The sequence below is a fragment of the Carassius gibelio genome, chromosome B4, assembly GCF_023724105.1.
Source record: "Carassius gibelio isolate Cgi1373 ecotype wild population from Czech Republic chromosome B4, carGib1.2-hapl.c, whole genome shotgun sequence".
Lineage (NCBI taxonomy): Eukaryota > Metazoa > Chordata > Actinopteri > Cypriniformes > Cyprinidae > Carassius > Carassius gibelio.
Window position 1 is genome coordinate 9,875,821 of NC_068399.1, and position 15,223 is coordinate 9,891,043.

Sequence of the window (15,223 nt, forward strand, 5' to 3'; positions counted from 1 at the left end):
CACACAGCTTCAATGGAGGGACTGAGTCTTGGGAAGTCGTGGCCTAATGGTTAGAGGGTTGGACTCCCAATCGAAGGGTTGTGAGTTCTAGTCTCGGGCCGGACGGAATTGTGGGTGGGGTTAGTGCATGAACAGTTCTCTCTCCATCTTCAATACCACGACTTAGGTGCCCTTGAGCAAGGCATCGAACCCGCAACTATTCACTTCACTGAGAGCTCTCAGACTAAATCTAAAATATCTTAAACTGTGTTCCGAAGATAAAAGGAGGACTTACGGGTTTGGAACGACATGAGGGTGAGTTATTAATGACATAATTTTGATTATTGGGTGAACTAAACCTTTAAGTTACTTCCCTTTTGTGTTTAAAAGATGAAAAGAAGCAAAGTTAAGTGAGTTATGATTAATTATTCTTTAAGTGCTTTTGAGGAAAACATTTTTTCATTCTTATTGACAGGACTAAATGATAGTTTCAGGTGTCAACAGAGACTAATTGATCACTAAGTATGTATTAAGAATGACAGTTCTATACAGCATGATTACGCTTTTAAACAGAAGATTAATTAGCCATTTAGAATCATTATTGGCAGTTATATTCTCTATTTTTGCTCTTAAAAAACAAAGCAGAATCATTGCTTGCATGTCTCAGAGCAACGCACAATAGTGTCGTTTCATTCCTGTATTTTTTTTTTACAAATTGTTTGAGTGACTAATTCAATGACTCACATATAAAGGAAGTAATGTCATTTACTGTTTTTGAACTAACTGGTTCAATGTATGATTCACTCATTCTTCAAGACATACTGGTAGCAAAAAATATAACTAACAATCAGAATGAAAATAAGACTGGTTTTGTGGTCCAGGGTCACATTTGTGGTTAGGGGAGGTTCTTGGAGTGCATTTGTATTTACAAGACCAATTTATATATTCTCGAGTCTATAAAGATTCATTGAGTGGTCCGAGGTCTGAAAGCTCTGCAAGTAGCTCTGAAAGTGAGGAATAAAGTTAACCCTTGAGTGACTGTTTGGAGACTCTAGAGATGTCACTGGAAAAGACTGGACACACACAAGAGTGTTTGACTAGCATTACTGTCCTAAAAGTGACTTCACAAATGAAAGAGTGAATAGAAGCTTGCAGCTGGAAAATCATGTTACGAACAGGGGTTAAAAACAGAGTAGCACTGTTTATTGCACATAATAGTACATGAAATCTGCATATGAATATTTTCATGAAAAATTGTGAACTTTTGTGCAACAAAGGTAAATAAAAAGCAAAGGTACGTAACATAACTGAAAGAGCTTTCAGCTTTACTGGATACTAACATTTCTCTCAGACAATAATGCATTGAATCCTAGTGTCTCTAGAATTAGCAATATTAATATTCAACTAAATGTTTTATTCCCTTTTATGTAAATATATATATATATATATATATATATATATATATATATATATATATATATATATATATATATATATACACACATATACAGTACAGACCAAAAGTTTGGACAGGTGGCTACTTTGAAGAACCTAGAATCAGTTGTTTCTCACTTTTTTGTTATGTATATAATTCCATATATAATTCCACATGTGTTAATTCATAGTTTTGATGCCTTCAGTGTGAATCTACAATTTTCATAGTCATGAAAAAAAAAAGAAAACTCTTTGAATGAGAAGGTGTGTCCCAACTTTTGGTCTGTACTGTATATATATTAGCTATTGATGGACTGTGGCTACTGATTTGTTCAGTGGCCCAGCAGTGCACATCACAACAGAAAACAAAATTAGCACAACGCAATGGAAACAAGCGAGAACACAACAAAATTAGCACAACGCAATGGAAACAAGCCAGAACACAACAAAATTAGCACAACGCAATGGAAACAAGCCAGAACACAACAAAATTAGCACAACACAATGGAAACAAGCTACAACACAAACAAAATTATCACAACTCAGGCAAAAAAGTCTCAACATGACAGATACCAGTCGCAACACAATGGAAACAAGCCAAAACAGAACAAAATTAGTACAACACAAAGGAAACCAGTCGCAACACAATGAAAACAAGCCAAAACACAACAAAATTAGCACAACACAAAGGAAACCAGTCACAACACAATGGAAACAAGCCACAACACAACAAAATTAGCACAACACAAATTAAACATGTGGCAAAACAACAGAAACCAGTCGAAACACAATGGAAACCAGTCACAAGACAACGGAAACCAGTCACAACACAATAGAAACAAGCCAAAACACAACAAAATTAGCACAACACAAAGAAACCAGTCACAACACAATGGAAACAAGCCAAAACACAACAAAGTTAGCACAACACTAAGGAAACCAGTCGCAACACAATGTAAACAAGCCAAAACACAACAAAATTAGCACAACACAATGTAAACAAGCCAAACACCTCAAAACTAGCACAACACAAAGGAAACAAGCCACAACACAAAGAGAATTATCACAACTCAAAGGAAACCAGTTGCAACACAACAGAAACCTGTCACAACACAACGGAAACAAACCAAAACACAACAAAATTAGTACAACACTGGATGCAAACCACAACACAACAGAAACGTCGCAATACGATGAAATTAGCACAACACAACAGAAACAAGATGTAACACAACAGAAACAAGCCGTAGCACAGCGGAAACAAGCCACAACACAAGTCCTATGCATTGTGTTGTGGTGATTTTGTCGTGCTGCGCACTAATGGACCACCGTTTGCCTAAATCTTTTCTTTAACATTTAGTTAACATGTCTAGAACATTTTATTGTTATTATTTTTTTGTTAATTTACTATCAATTAAAATAAATAAAAACTATTAACATAATTTCAAAATATTGTTGTTTTCATATTAAAGTCATATTTCTTGCACAAAAATATATAATTTAGTTTTACATGACATTTATTTTTACCCACTCACTGACCACTTCTCATTTGTCACTTGCCACTTGCATATCATTAATTATTTAATTCTGAAACATTGCAAGTTCTGCAACTATAATAATTTACTTTCACATACTTGGTAATGTGTGTTGGGAGTACATCTGCAATATGTGAATCTATGTATGTATTTTTGTAATTCATTTTCAATAAATCATCTGGGTGGACTAAAAGGATGCTTTGTGCTCTTAATATTCTATCCATTAGTAAATAAATCAAAAATGTAAGTTTTCATGTGATACGTCTTTTTCAAAAATCATTGGAATAAAGGCTAAAACGTGAAAGGCAGAGCAGCAGGTTGTGTTGGAGTAAAAGTTTAAATAATGAAAACAGAAAACGTGAGTAAATGAATCCCAGGGTGTGACTGTTTACCTATCGTGTTGCCAGAGCTTCCTCTCTCGCTCTCCTCTAACAGAGAACGTCTGTGTTCATGAACAAACTCAGGATTGGACTGTTTTGGCACTTTCCACGAATACAGTATTCTTGACCTTTTTTAATCATTAGAGAAATATATATATATATATATATATATATATATATATATATATATATATATATATATATATATCATAACAAGATAAAAACATTTATTCAGATTCATAATTTTCCTCTTTAACACAAACACTCTCTATTTTTCCAGGATTCGTCCACAGTTGGCAAAGGAAAAGATAGAGGGATGTCACATCTGCACGTTCGTGACCCCTGGGGAGCCCCAGGTTGTTCTGGGAAAGGACAAGCCCTTCACGTTTGACTATGTTTTTGACATGGACTCGCAGCAGGACAATATCTACAGCAACTGCACTGAGAAACTCATTGAAGGCTGTTTTGAAGGATATAATGCCACTATCTTCGCCTATGGACAGGTAAGACTGTAAAATCCCAAGAAAGCAATTCAGTCAACACTGAACATGTTTATGTTTTCAGCCCAAAACTTTCTTATCCAGACGTTTTCCATTTCAGCCAAGGATTTCAGTAGTATTATTGGAATTATTATTGAATTAAACAGGGCTGTCGCAAGGGGGGTGTGAGGCTATAGTAACTAACACAACTTTAACAAACATCCGATTGTGATGCCGTGCTCACTGACATGCTTGCGCATGAATCACGGTCACGCACATGCTCGTAAGGATCTACTGCATAATAATAAAAAAGAAAATTTCAAACAGCACTTAGAGGCAATTGAACTCTACATATGAAGTAATAATCTATACAGTTTTTGAAAATAACATTTTAATTTAAAATGTGCAAATTCACTCTTATTCGTAGGCTATTTCTATAGTCGAAAATGGACCACTGAGGCAGACCAGCCTAAAGCCCTGCACAGGCTTCAAATTTAAGCCCTGGCCTGAGACGCTCAGGCCTGAGACCAGACCGTGTCCGACAGCTTAACAAAATTACTGGCCCGAGCCCGTCTTCTTATATATATATATATATATATATATTCTCAGCTGTATGGGAGCACATTAAACTAAGTGAGAACAAGACAAAGGCAGTGTGCCAGATATGCGATTTGTTCTGTAAACAATAACAAATACAATCTGTGTAAATAGTAATAGTAATTAATAGTAAAATAGTAATTAGCTGCTTTTATCCGTCATGTTAATCAGTAATTTTACACATGATAAAAACATGCACTTGCTTGGAAAAATACTTCCATACAGCAGCCATTAAAAAAAAAAAGTACAGTAGTCCAGCCTAATAATAATTTATCTTTATTCAAATTATTGCTCTTAACAGACCTGTGTTTTTTATATCACTAGTGTAGTGTCCATTCTCGTAGCATAAAAGCATTGGTCGCGTGAGGCGCCCCTTTGTTGGCTCGTGCTGTTCTATAGTTTATTAAAATTTTATTCATTCTGAACATGTCGCGTGTCCATATTGCACCAACATCTGACATTGCACTCCCTTGGGTCTGCAGCAACACACCCGCCATGTGTGAAGTCGATTGGATGAACGGTTCTCGACATCATTAAAATGCAAACAAACAGAGATTCCTGCCTTGATTAGAGAGAAGAATATGTTCAGCCCCTCCCTCAGAAGCTTCGAATATTCCGTGCTGATTAATCAAATTGGTATTCGGACCAGCCCTAAAGGCTATCAACAATCATGGTTGAAAAACTTTAATGTCACCACCTTTCACCAGTTACCAACAACTTAAATCTAGTAAGTAGATGAACTTTCCTGTTTGGTGGAATAATGTATAAAGGGGTCATATGATGCGATTTCAAGTTTTCCTTTCTCTTCGGAGTGTTACAAGCTGTTTGTGAATAGATAAGATACCTAAAGTTGCGAAGAGTAAAGTCTTAAACCCAAAGAGATATTCTTTATAAAAGATAAGACTAGTCCACATCCCTAAAACACCTCATTTAAACACACCCCTACATGTCTACGTCACAATGTTGGAAGATTTGCATAGACCCCAAACTTCCACAGATTTTATATCAGGCTTTTAACCATTCAATGTTCTATTGATAATTTACCATAGGACACATTATCACTGGAAAAATAAATTGAGCTATTTGATAGTTATTAATTGAAAATTAATAAAACGTTTGCTATTAAACAAATAGCTTTCTTTGTAGTAGTACTTTTTTGTTTGTAGATGCATGCACGCTACACATCAAGCAAAGCAAACAAACCATGAAACTTCAGACAAGACTTGAAAGATGGACATGTTCAGACATGCAGCTTTTTATTTTTATTTTTGTAATCTAAATTGTTTAATCCCCTTAGTTCTAATGTTGTTGTTTTTTTTTTATCCCCAACAGAGGGTAGTGTATTACATCTTAAGTTCTCTCTTTGAAAAATGATAAAAAATAAAATAAAAGTATCGCCTTTTCGCCAGCCTTTTCTGGCCTCATTAATTCTCCTTGTATTGTTCATTGGGTGATGTGCGCTCAGGCCCTGTGTGTCATTCCTCTGTGTGTGTATGGTGACCGAGACCCCGAACTTCTTTTGTATGGACTGTGACCCCTCTCCACCAAACCTCCCCACCCCAGCCCCCATTGCCTCAGTTGAAAGACAATGTCTCTGCTTCACATTTACCACACATACCAACAGCACAGGCAGGTTTTTCACAGGTTTTTTTGTTTTGTTTTTTATTTTTGGAGCAAGACTATGGGTTTGTTTTAACACTAAATGAGTCTTGACTCATAAAAAAAAAAAAAAAAATCCCCATTGACTTTCAACAGCATATTATTATTATTATTATTATTATTAATATGCATTTAGCAGACTCCTTTATCCAAAGCGACTTACAGTGCATTCAGGCTTACATTTTTTTACCTAACATTGTGTTCCCTGGGAATCGAACCCACAACCTTGCACTGCTAACACAATGCTCTACCACAGGGTTCCTCAAATCTTGCTCTGGAGGGCCAATGCGCTACAGCTCTGATCAAACTCACCTACCTGTGATTTTCTAATGATCCTGAAGATACTGATTAGCATGCTCAGGTGGGTTTGATTAGGGTTAGAGCTAAACTCTTCAGAAAAGTGGATCTCGTGGGCCAGATTTGAGGATCCCTACCACTTGAGCCACAGGAACACTGAATGTATTTTCCGTGGTAATTGACAGGATGTTGCAGGTGATGTCCATATACTTTGTATTGGAAATTATCTGAAATATTCCTTTAATTTACAATGAGGAACTTTGAAACACATTACATTAGTTAGCTACGAATATCCTCTGTTTGAGTGGACTTGTTTACCTCACATCCTGCTGAATCTTTCCAGACCGGTTCGGGAAAGACCTACACCATGGGTACGGGCTTTGACGTGAACATCAATGATGAGGAGTTGGGAATCATTCCTCGGGCGGTCAGCCACCTCTTCAGGGGCATCAAGGAGCGCAGACAGGCCGCCACAGAAGAAGGGCGACCCGTACCTGAGTTTAAGATCAACGCCCAGTTCTTAGAGGTAAAAAACAACCTTAATAATTTCACTTTGTAGTTTGGTTTCATCTGAGCTCAAGAAACTAAAATTAGTGAACTTTCAACTGACAGATGTGTTATTTCCGGTCTTAATGGAAGTGAAGATGTTGAGTTATCACTCCATATCAGCACTGAGGTTTAAATATATCCTCTGATAAGTGTAACAGAGCTGCTGTCGTGCAAAGGGTGGTGTTGACAGCGTGCCACAAATGTAGCACGCCTGTCGTAACTTTGGCAGACGTTGGAGATGTTAGCATACATGTCTGAGCTTGGCTAATTAGTTTTGTTTCATAGCTGTACAATGAGGAGGTGCTTGACCTGTTTGACACCACTCGAGATATGGAGGCCCGCAAGCAGAGATCCAACGTTAAGATCCATGAGGATGCCAATGGAGGGATTTACACAGTGGGAGTCACAACACGAGTTGTTAGCTCAGAGGAAGAGGTTGGTTTTATACTAGGGTTTGAGGACGTATCTTAAGCCTTTTTGCATTTGCTAAAATTTATTATTTTTTTATTACATGCATTTAAATCGAGTTGCTGTCAACTCGATTAATCCTGATCAATCACATTAATTTAAGAAATATATGTAATATATATTTATTTATTTTCATAATATAAATATGAAAATATGTATACATGTAAATATTTATTAAATATATACATAAGTTATATATACATATATTGTGTAAACAAACTTTTATTTTGGATGCAATTAATCGTGATTAATCGATTTGACAGCACTAAAAATAATGTCTTTGATGTTGTTTTCTTATTGAAAAAGTGCAGTGATATAAAAATAATTATATTTATCTATGAATGTATTTTCATGCAGTTGTTTTGAATAAAAGTTATGTTTATTATATTTATTTTATGAATTTTGTCCATTTTTAATACAAATCAATTAGTTAGTTGTATGGTTTATGTTTTCCAGATTTATATAAAAAAGGTTTTTAAATTATACATATTTTAAAAAACTGATCTGTTGTTTATGTTCATTTTTTTACAAAAATGCTATTTTTTAAATAAATGTTATTAATTATACTGTTTTTCTTTTTTTATAAAACTCAATCATCTATAGGTTTGTGGGTTGTTTAAAAAAAAAATGTCTTTTTTGTCTTCATCTAGTCTCGAAGATTTATGTTTTTGTAAAGCTGATCAGTTTTTGTCAAATTTAACCATCATTGGTCTATATGTTCCGTCATTGTCAGTCATGTTCAGAAGAGATTAATTATCTCATTGCCAATTACCCAGAATTCTCCTCTCTGTGTCTTTCAGATGATGCAGTGCCTCAGATTGGGTGCTATGTCCCGCTCCACCGCCAGCACTCAGATGAATGTCCAGAGCTCACGCTCTCATGCCATCTTCACCATCCACCTGTGCCAAGTTCGCGTCTGCGCCTCAGACAATGTACGTGGCTTCATCGAATCAGATCACACCGTCACACAGCTGTGAACGAGTGTCTGTTATACTGTTTTTAAAAATCTGAATTGAGTTGCCTTGAAAGTGTCTCCACTGAATATTAGACATATGTTGAAATCTGTTTTGAAAAAAAAATATTTTCAGATTTGATTGATATCAAACTTCAGTAAAATAGTAGTTTAAGATAATTATTGGGGTATTTAGGAAGAATGGCTTTTAATGTACTATAACACAGATTTGAATTGTTTTCTTTCAGGACACAGAGACCGATAACAGACTGGCGAATGGCTCCTCAGAAATGAACGAGTTTGAGACGCTAACAGCTAAGTTTCACTTTGTGGATTTAGCCGGCTCCGAGCGACTGAAGAGAACAGGGGCCACAGGGGACCGAGCAAAAGAGGGCATCTCTATCAACTGTGGACTGGTAGGAAAAGAAGAGGAAAATGGGCAATTCATAAATGCTAAAATACTCAGTTTCTCAACTATAGCTGCAAGACATTTCCGTCAGATAATGTCTTCTTCTGTCTGAAGTTATGTCCAATTTTACAGTTTAAAATTATATTAAATAATAATAAAATAAGTTAAAGAATGAATTATCAATAAAATAGTATACACAAACACACACACACACACACACACACACACACACATATATATGCATTAGTGCTGTCAAACAATTAATTGCATCCAAAATAAGTTTTTGTTTACAAAATATTTATTAATTTTATATTTTATATGTATATAAATACACATACATGCATGTGTATATATGTATATATGAATATAAAAAAAAATGCTATTTTTATATTTTAAATATATTTTATATAACATAAATTATTTACATATATATATACATGTAAATATATGTAAATGTTTTCAAAAAAAAAAAATATATATATATATATATATATATATATATATAATAAATATATACATTAAACACACACATGTATTTTGTAAACAAAAATCTTTTATTTTGGGTGTGATTGATCACGATTATCTTTTACAGCACTAATATATATAACTGTATAACCTTTGATAACTAATAATGGTGTCTTTGTCTTGTGGTGGTAAAGTTAGCTCTTGGCAATGTGATCAGTGCTTTGGGTGACAGGAGCAAACGCTCCACACATGTGCCTTACCGTGACTCCAAACTCACTCGCCTGCTTCAAGATTCCCTAGGAGGAAACAGGTGAGCATCTGTGCATTATTTCCATTTTATTAGGAGATATTACAGGTATTTGTGCAGGTTTTTTAAACATTGCCTCTCTTTTGTGACGTACAGCCAGACCATGATGATCGCCTGCATCAGTCCATCAGATAGAGACTTCATGGAGACCCTCAACACGCTAAAATATGCAAACCGTGCTCGCAACATCAAGAACAAAGTGATGGTGAACCAGGACAAGGCCAGTCAACAGATCAGCGCTCTGAGGACAGAGATCGCTCGCCTGCAAATGGAGCTCATGGAGTACAAAACGGTTTGTGCAGCATCTCTATTTGTGTCAAAATTAGATTTTCACAATGATATCACTGACAAGATTTTGTTTATATAATATAATAAAATAACTTAATTTTAGTAAATTTATAATTTTTTACATTATTTTAATTTGAGTTAAATTGCTTATAACAATAGAATATAATATAAGTAAGGGATAATGTACATCCAGCTGTTGCAAGCAAGGGGCAAGTTCAAACTAGACGGACATATAAGGGAAACGGTGTAGGCCGACCACTTATTACACAACATTTCACCACATAAATGATGAAGGCAATGCAAGAAAATGTTTTCAAATCTTACCAGTTTGTTAGTTCTCTTATAATCCATTACAGCGTACAAAACAATCGTAGCAAAATAGCCGCAGCTGCGTTTGTATGAAACAAGAGCGAGTCCGCGATACCAGGATGACATAATTAAATAATTGTACACCATTTTGAAAAGAGTTTTAATATCCTATTACTGGTAGCTAAACAAATGCAAAGCATCCACCAAGAAAAACTGTTCCTAGCAAGAGTACAGAGCCAACTTCAGTTACCTGGATGAGCCTGGATGTTAATAGCTTTTACCGGAAGTTATTGAGGGATTACATACCTCGGAATGTCACGGTTGACCAATCAGTTACATCCAAGTATTCCACAGAGCGTGTAATAATATAATATAATATAATATAATATGTTACGTTATTACATATGTTTTTTGTTTTTTTTACAGGGTAAGCGTATGGTTGGCGAGGACGGTCTGGAAAGCATCAATGACATGGTGCATGAGAATTCCATGCTGCAGACAGAAAACAATAACCTGCGTGTACGAGTGAAGGCAATGCAGGAAACCATTGATGCCCAGAGAGCCAGGCTCACCCAGCTACTCAGCGACCAGGCCAACCAGACCCTCGCCAGAGCAGGTACAGACAATGACCCATAAAGAAAATAGCACATATTTCAGATATTAAGTAATAATAATGCTCATACATAGCAAGGGAAGTTAAAATGAAACAATAGTGCTATATTTTTTTTATTAACCTAGTGAGCTCCCTTTGTGTCTAGTATCTAGCAACTCAAAAAGTTATCTTCAGGTTAAGCAACTCGTGGTAAAGTTTGACATTAGCATGTTGCTAAGCTAACACACAATAACTAAAAACATAATAGATAATACATAGTCTACAATTACTGGGTCAAATAGTCCATTTGCAGCTATGTATCTAGAATCTTAGTGATATCGAAGTATTAGTTACTGTTATAGCTAAGTTATCATTAGCATGTTGCTAGGCTAATGTTTTAATGCTTTACTAAGCATAAAGATACATAGCACACACAAATAGATATAAGCTTTTGAATTGATTTTTTTGTCAATTGTTGAATGAATGAATGAATGAAATGTATATAATGTGTATATATATATATATATATGTATGTATGTTCATCTATATAGTTATATCTAGATATATGTACATTTTATTTATGGTAAATATAAGTGTATAAATAACCTAGTCCTAGACTGCAACCCAGTTTTTTGTTTCATTTCGTTTTTTTGTTTGTTTTATTAAAATACATGATTATAGTTATTCTGTATGTTTAATGCTTACAACCAGAAAATATTTTAAAAGGGCTAACCGGACCCTTTTGCATGTTTTGTTTTGTTTTGTTTTGAGACACATTTTGGAAATGGTTGCAAACGTTTTAGTAATAGGGTTGAATACTCATTTACATTTATCCGTTTAGTAGACACTTTTATCCAAAGCGACTTACAGTGCATTCAGGCTATACATTTTTTTAACAGTATGTGTGTTCCCTGGGAATCGAACACACAACATTTTGAGTTGCTAATGCAATGCCCTACCACTGAGCCATAGGAACACATAAATACAGGAATACTAAGAAAATAAAAAATTGGATGAAATTGTGATTCACTTGAATAGATTAATTGTTACCTATCTAGATGGATGAAGACAATTCATATCATCTCTAAAATACATGAATGTGATGTTTTTACACACCCAGCTGAATTTTCTTTGACTTATGACTGCAGGTGAAGGGAATGAAGAGATAGGAAACATGATCCATAATTACATCAAAGAGATTGAGGAGCTCAGGTAATGTATGCAAGCACAATGCACCCATATGTCAGAAGCTCTTAAAACCTCTCTATATGTGTAATGTTTGTGTATTTTGTGGTCTTCAGGGCTAAGCTACTAGAGAGCGAGGCTGTAAATGAAAACCTACGGAAGAACCTGTCCCGTGTCTCCACCCGCTCTTCATATTACGGTCCAAACTCTGTTACCCCCAGCCTCCTTGCACCCGAAAAAGATGCCACAGACATCATCGAAATGGCAAAGAAAGACCTGGAGAAACTGAAGAAAAAGGAAAGGAAGAAAAAGAAGAGGTAAGCTACTGATATTGATGCTTAACCATGCAGCTGAGGAACAAGAAACTCAGATTTCCTTTTAATCCCTGGACAAAGGATGGCATGCCAGGGATTGTATGCCTTCAATATTTGGTATACAATTGCTATGCTTCCTCACAGGCATCCTCATTTTAATGAGTTGCTTCCAAGAGGAAATATTTGAAAAACTAATTAAATTATGTGTGACGGTCCGTCTTTGTCACAAGTTTAACTTCCCTGACTTTTTCACCCAAATTATGCATTTGTCACAATGGTTATATCAGTTACCGTGAGCTAAATAAAGAGTTATATATAAACTTTTTAGACCTACATGGTAAAGGCAGCTGACCAATTATTTTAACTAAAATAGTCATAATTTAGTATTTTTTAGTCATAAATTAATTTATTTGTCCATATATCCTTAATGTTTTATCCTTATTTTACAAAATGATTTAAAACTGTTAAATATAAGTAAAGTATAAAATGCCATAGTTTAAGCTTAACACGAGTCCATTGGTTGTTTGAGAGTGTAGATATTTTATTTTGTCATTTGCAATGATTCGTGATGATGGGAGTATAGTCACTGCTAAGTTTTGTTTACATCAGATTCTTTTATTCATTACAAAAACAAAAAAAACAAGGAAAAAAAAAGGAAAAATTTGGACGTATTCCTGTTCCTCACGTGTTCTTCTCTGCCACCATCTTTGGCACCGTGGTTCCTCTTACTCTCACTCATCTCCACCAAACCCCCCTCACTCTTGAAGACTCCAACAGATGGAGGAAGGTGCTCATGAAGATCTTGAGGACGTCAGGTTGGAGAATGTCATTGAATGTAGATGCTCCACTAACCGTAGTCAACACGCCATGGAAAATTTGACCCATTGTACTGCCCTCTTCTTTACTCTAATATAACACTTTAAACATCAACGGTTCAAGAGCTTAGTCTTTATGAACATTTCAAACCTAGTGAGCTCCCTTTGTGTCTAGTATCTAGCAACTTTGTGTCTAGTATCTAGCAACTAAAATAGTTATCTTCAGGTTAAGCAACTGGTGGTAAAGTTTGACATTAGCATGTTGCTAAGCTAACACACAGTAACTAAAAACATAATAGATAAATTATAGTCTACAATTACTGGGTCAAATAGTCCATTTGCAGCAATGTTTCTAGAATCTTAGTGATATCGAAGTATTAGCTACCGTTATAGCTAAGTTATCATTAGCATGTTTCTAGGCTAATGTTTTGATGCTTTACTAAGCATAAAGATACATAGCACACACAAATAGATGTCGTTACAATGTGGGATGTTGGATTGCCTTATCTCTATGAGATACTGCCTTCAATTTGGGTCAAAAAAATGTGCCTTAGAAAGGGTTTGAAAAAAAGTCTTTTATCTAAATCTCTTTCATTAAATCAGGTTTTATTCTGGTAGCTCTTTAAGATGTGTAATCAACTCACGTTCATGTTGATCTCAATATATGGTGCTTTAGAGTTTTCTATGGAGTTTAACAGTGTAATTGGCTCAACTAATTTACTAACATGGATTTTTTTTTTTTTTTTTATCATTTAGTAATAGATCTTATAATTAAGTTATTTGTGAAATCTAAACCTTTTTGGACACCTCTTCAAGAATTTGTTGGGATGTTTATGTAAATGTAGGGGTTTGTTTTTATTGAGTTTGACATAATAGGTTTAATTATATTGTACTGATGTCATGCAGTGTCATAAAGGAGGAGGGGCCAGATAATGAGCAGGATAAAGAGGCCTCTGAGAGAGCCAATGAGGAGCCAGAAGTGGTAGGTTTATCACTCTCCTGTGTGTACATGTAAAGATATGCTGCTCTTGATCATTTACAGCCTCTGCGATTCTGTGAGACCAAATTTGCTTTTAATAATACCAATACACTTACAGGATGGGAGCGATCATGATGAAGGTGAGGAAGCCGAGGGTGATGAAGAGGAGGATGAGATGGAAGTGGACAGCTCTGATGAGTCGGACTCAGAGGAGGAAAAAGGTACAATGCTTTCATTTATTCTGTGAAGTCTCAGACCTTATCTATCTATCTATCTATCTATCTATCTATCTATCTATCTATCTATCTATCTATCTATCTATCTTTTTTTTTGTTGAGGTTAAAACTTTAATTCTGTGCATTTGTGTGTTGACAGAGGACTTCCAGGCAGATCTGGCCAACATCACGTGTGAGATCGCCATCAAACAGCGGCTGATCGATGAGCTGGAGAACAGTCAGAGACGTCTGCACACCCTCAAACAACAGTATGAGCAGAAACTCATGATGCTGCAGAGCAAAATCAGAGACACACAGCTGGAGAGAGACCGTGTACTGCAAAACATGGGTATGATACACACAGTACAACTCAGTGGTTTATATGATCTATAAACAAACAATACAAGTAATGAGTATTACTCTTCTGGCTTGATTTTGAAACTGCTAAATGAAAATGCAAATGCATTGATAAACAAGTTATAGGCCTCTTACAGACCGCACTATAAAACAAAGCAAAGGCTACGTTTACATTAATCTGGATACATAAAGGACTTTTTCGTTTTAAAACACACTGCGTCCACATTCGCTTATTCAAGTGTTTTCATCCACACTGAAACATCAAAAAAATGTTAAATTGGCTTTTTGCGCATGCTTAAAGCCTCACAAAAGCTCACTGCAGATGATACACACGGAACAGACAAGACGTTTTCGTGCAGTTTTTCTGACAGGTTTATTATATTTAAAATAACACCATTCACTGATGCGTTCGGGTCGCACACACTCACGATTGTTGGCTATGTCTGATATAAAACGTGCAACTGCCCTCGTGTTTTGCCACAAATGGCGATTGCGAGTAAATTTGCTTTCGTCTTTGCAGGACTGTTATATGAAGAATGTACAAAGTAACATAGCTATAGCTATAGCTATAGCATGAAAGTGCATAGCACATAACATGCACAATACCAGTATAAACAAGGATATCTATTGGTATAATATGCATCACATGACTAAACTTC

General features: G+C 35.5%; 1 protein-coding gene across 3 annotated transcripts in view; it reads left to right on the forward strand.

The window, feature by feature from the left end:
* The window catches only part of LOC127956521 (kinesin-like protein KIF21A), a 44,473-nt gene that overhangs the window by 12,289 nt on the left and 16,961 nt on the right, over window positions 1–15,223 (forward strand). For 2 of the 3 annotated variants that reach the window (XM_052554540.1, XM_052554539.1), the window contains exons 2-14: window positions 3,609–3,831; window positions 6,704–6,886; window positions 7,195–7,344; window positions 8,178–8,309; window positions 8,578–8,745; window positions 9,398–9,513; window positions 9,607–9,802; window positions 10,534–10,723; window positions 11,848–11,911; window positions 12,001–12,201; window positions 13,920–13,995; window positions 14,111–14,213; window positions 14,368–14,556. In XM_052554540.1, coding sequence (XP_052410500.1) covers window positions 3,609–3,831; window positions 6,704–6,886; window positions 7,195–7,344; window positions 8,178–8,309; window positions 8,578–8,745; window positions 9,398–9,513; window positions 9,607–9,802; window positions 10,534–10,723; window positions 11,848–11,911; window positions 12,001–12,201; window positions 13,920–13,995; window positions 14,111–14,213; window positions 14,368–14,556 — 1,991 coding nt within the window. Of the gene's footprint in view, window positions 1–3,608; window positions 3,832–6,427; window positions 6,556–6,703; window positions 6,887–7,194; window positions 7,345–8,177; window positions 8,310–8,577; window positions 8,746–9,397; window positions 9,514–9,606; window positions 9,803–10,533; window positions 10,724–11,847; window positions 11,912–12,000; window positions 12,202–13,919; window positions 13,996–14,110; window positions 14,214–14,367; window positions 14,557–15,223 lie in introns of those variants that run through there. The other variant, XM_052554542.1, reaches the window with a different exon arrangement.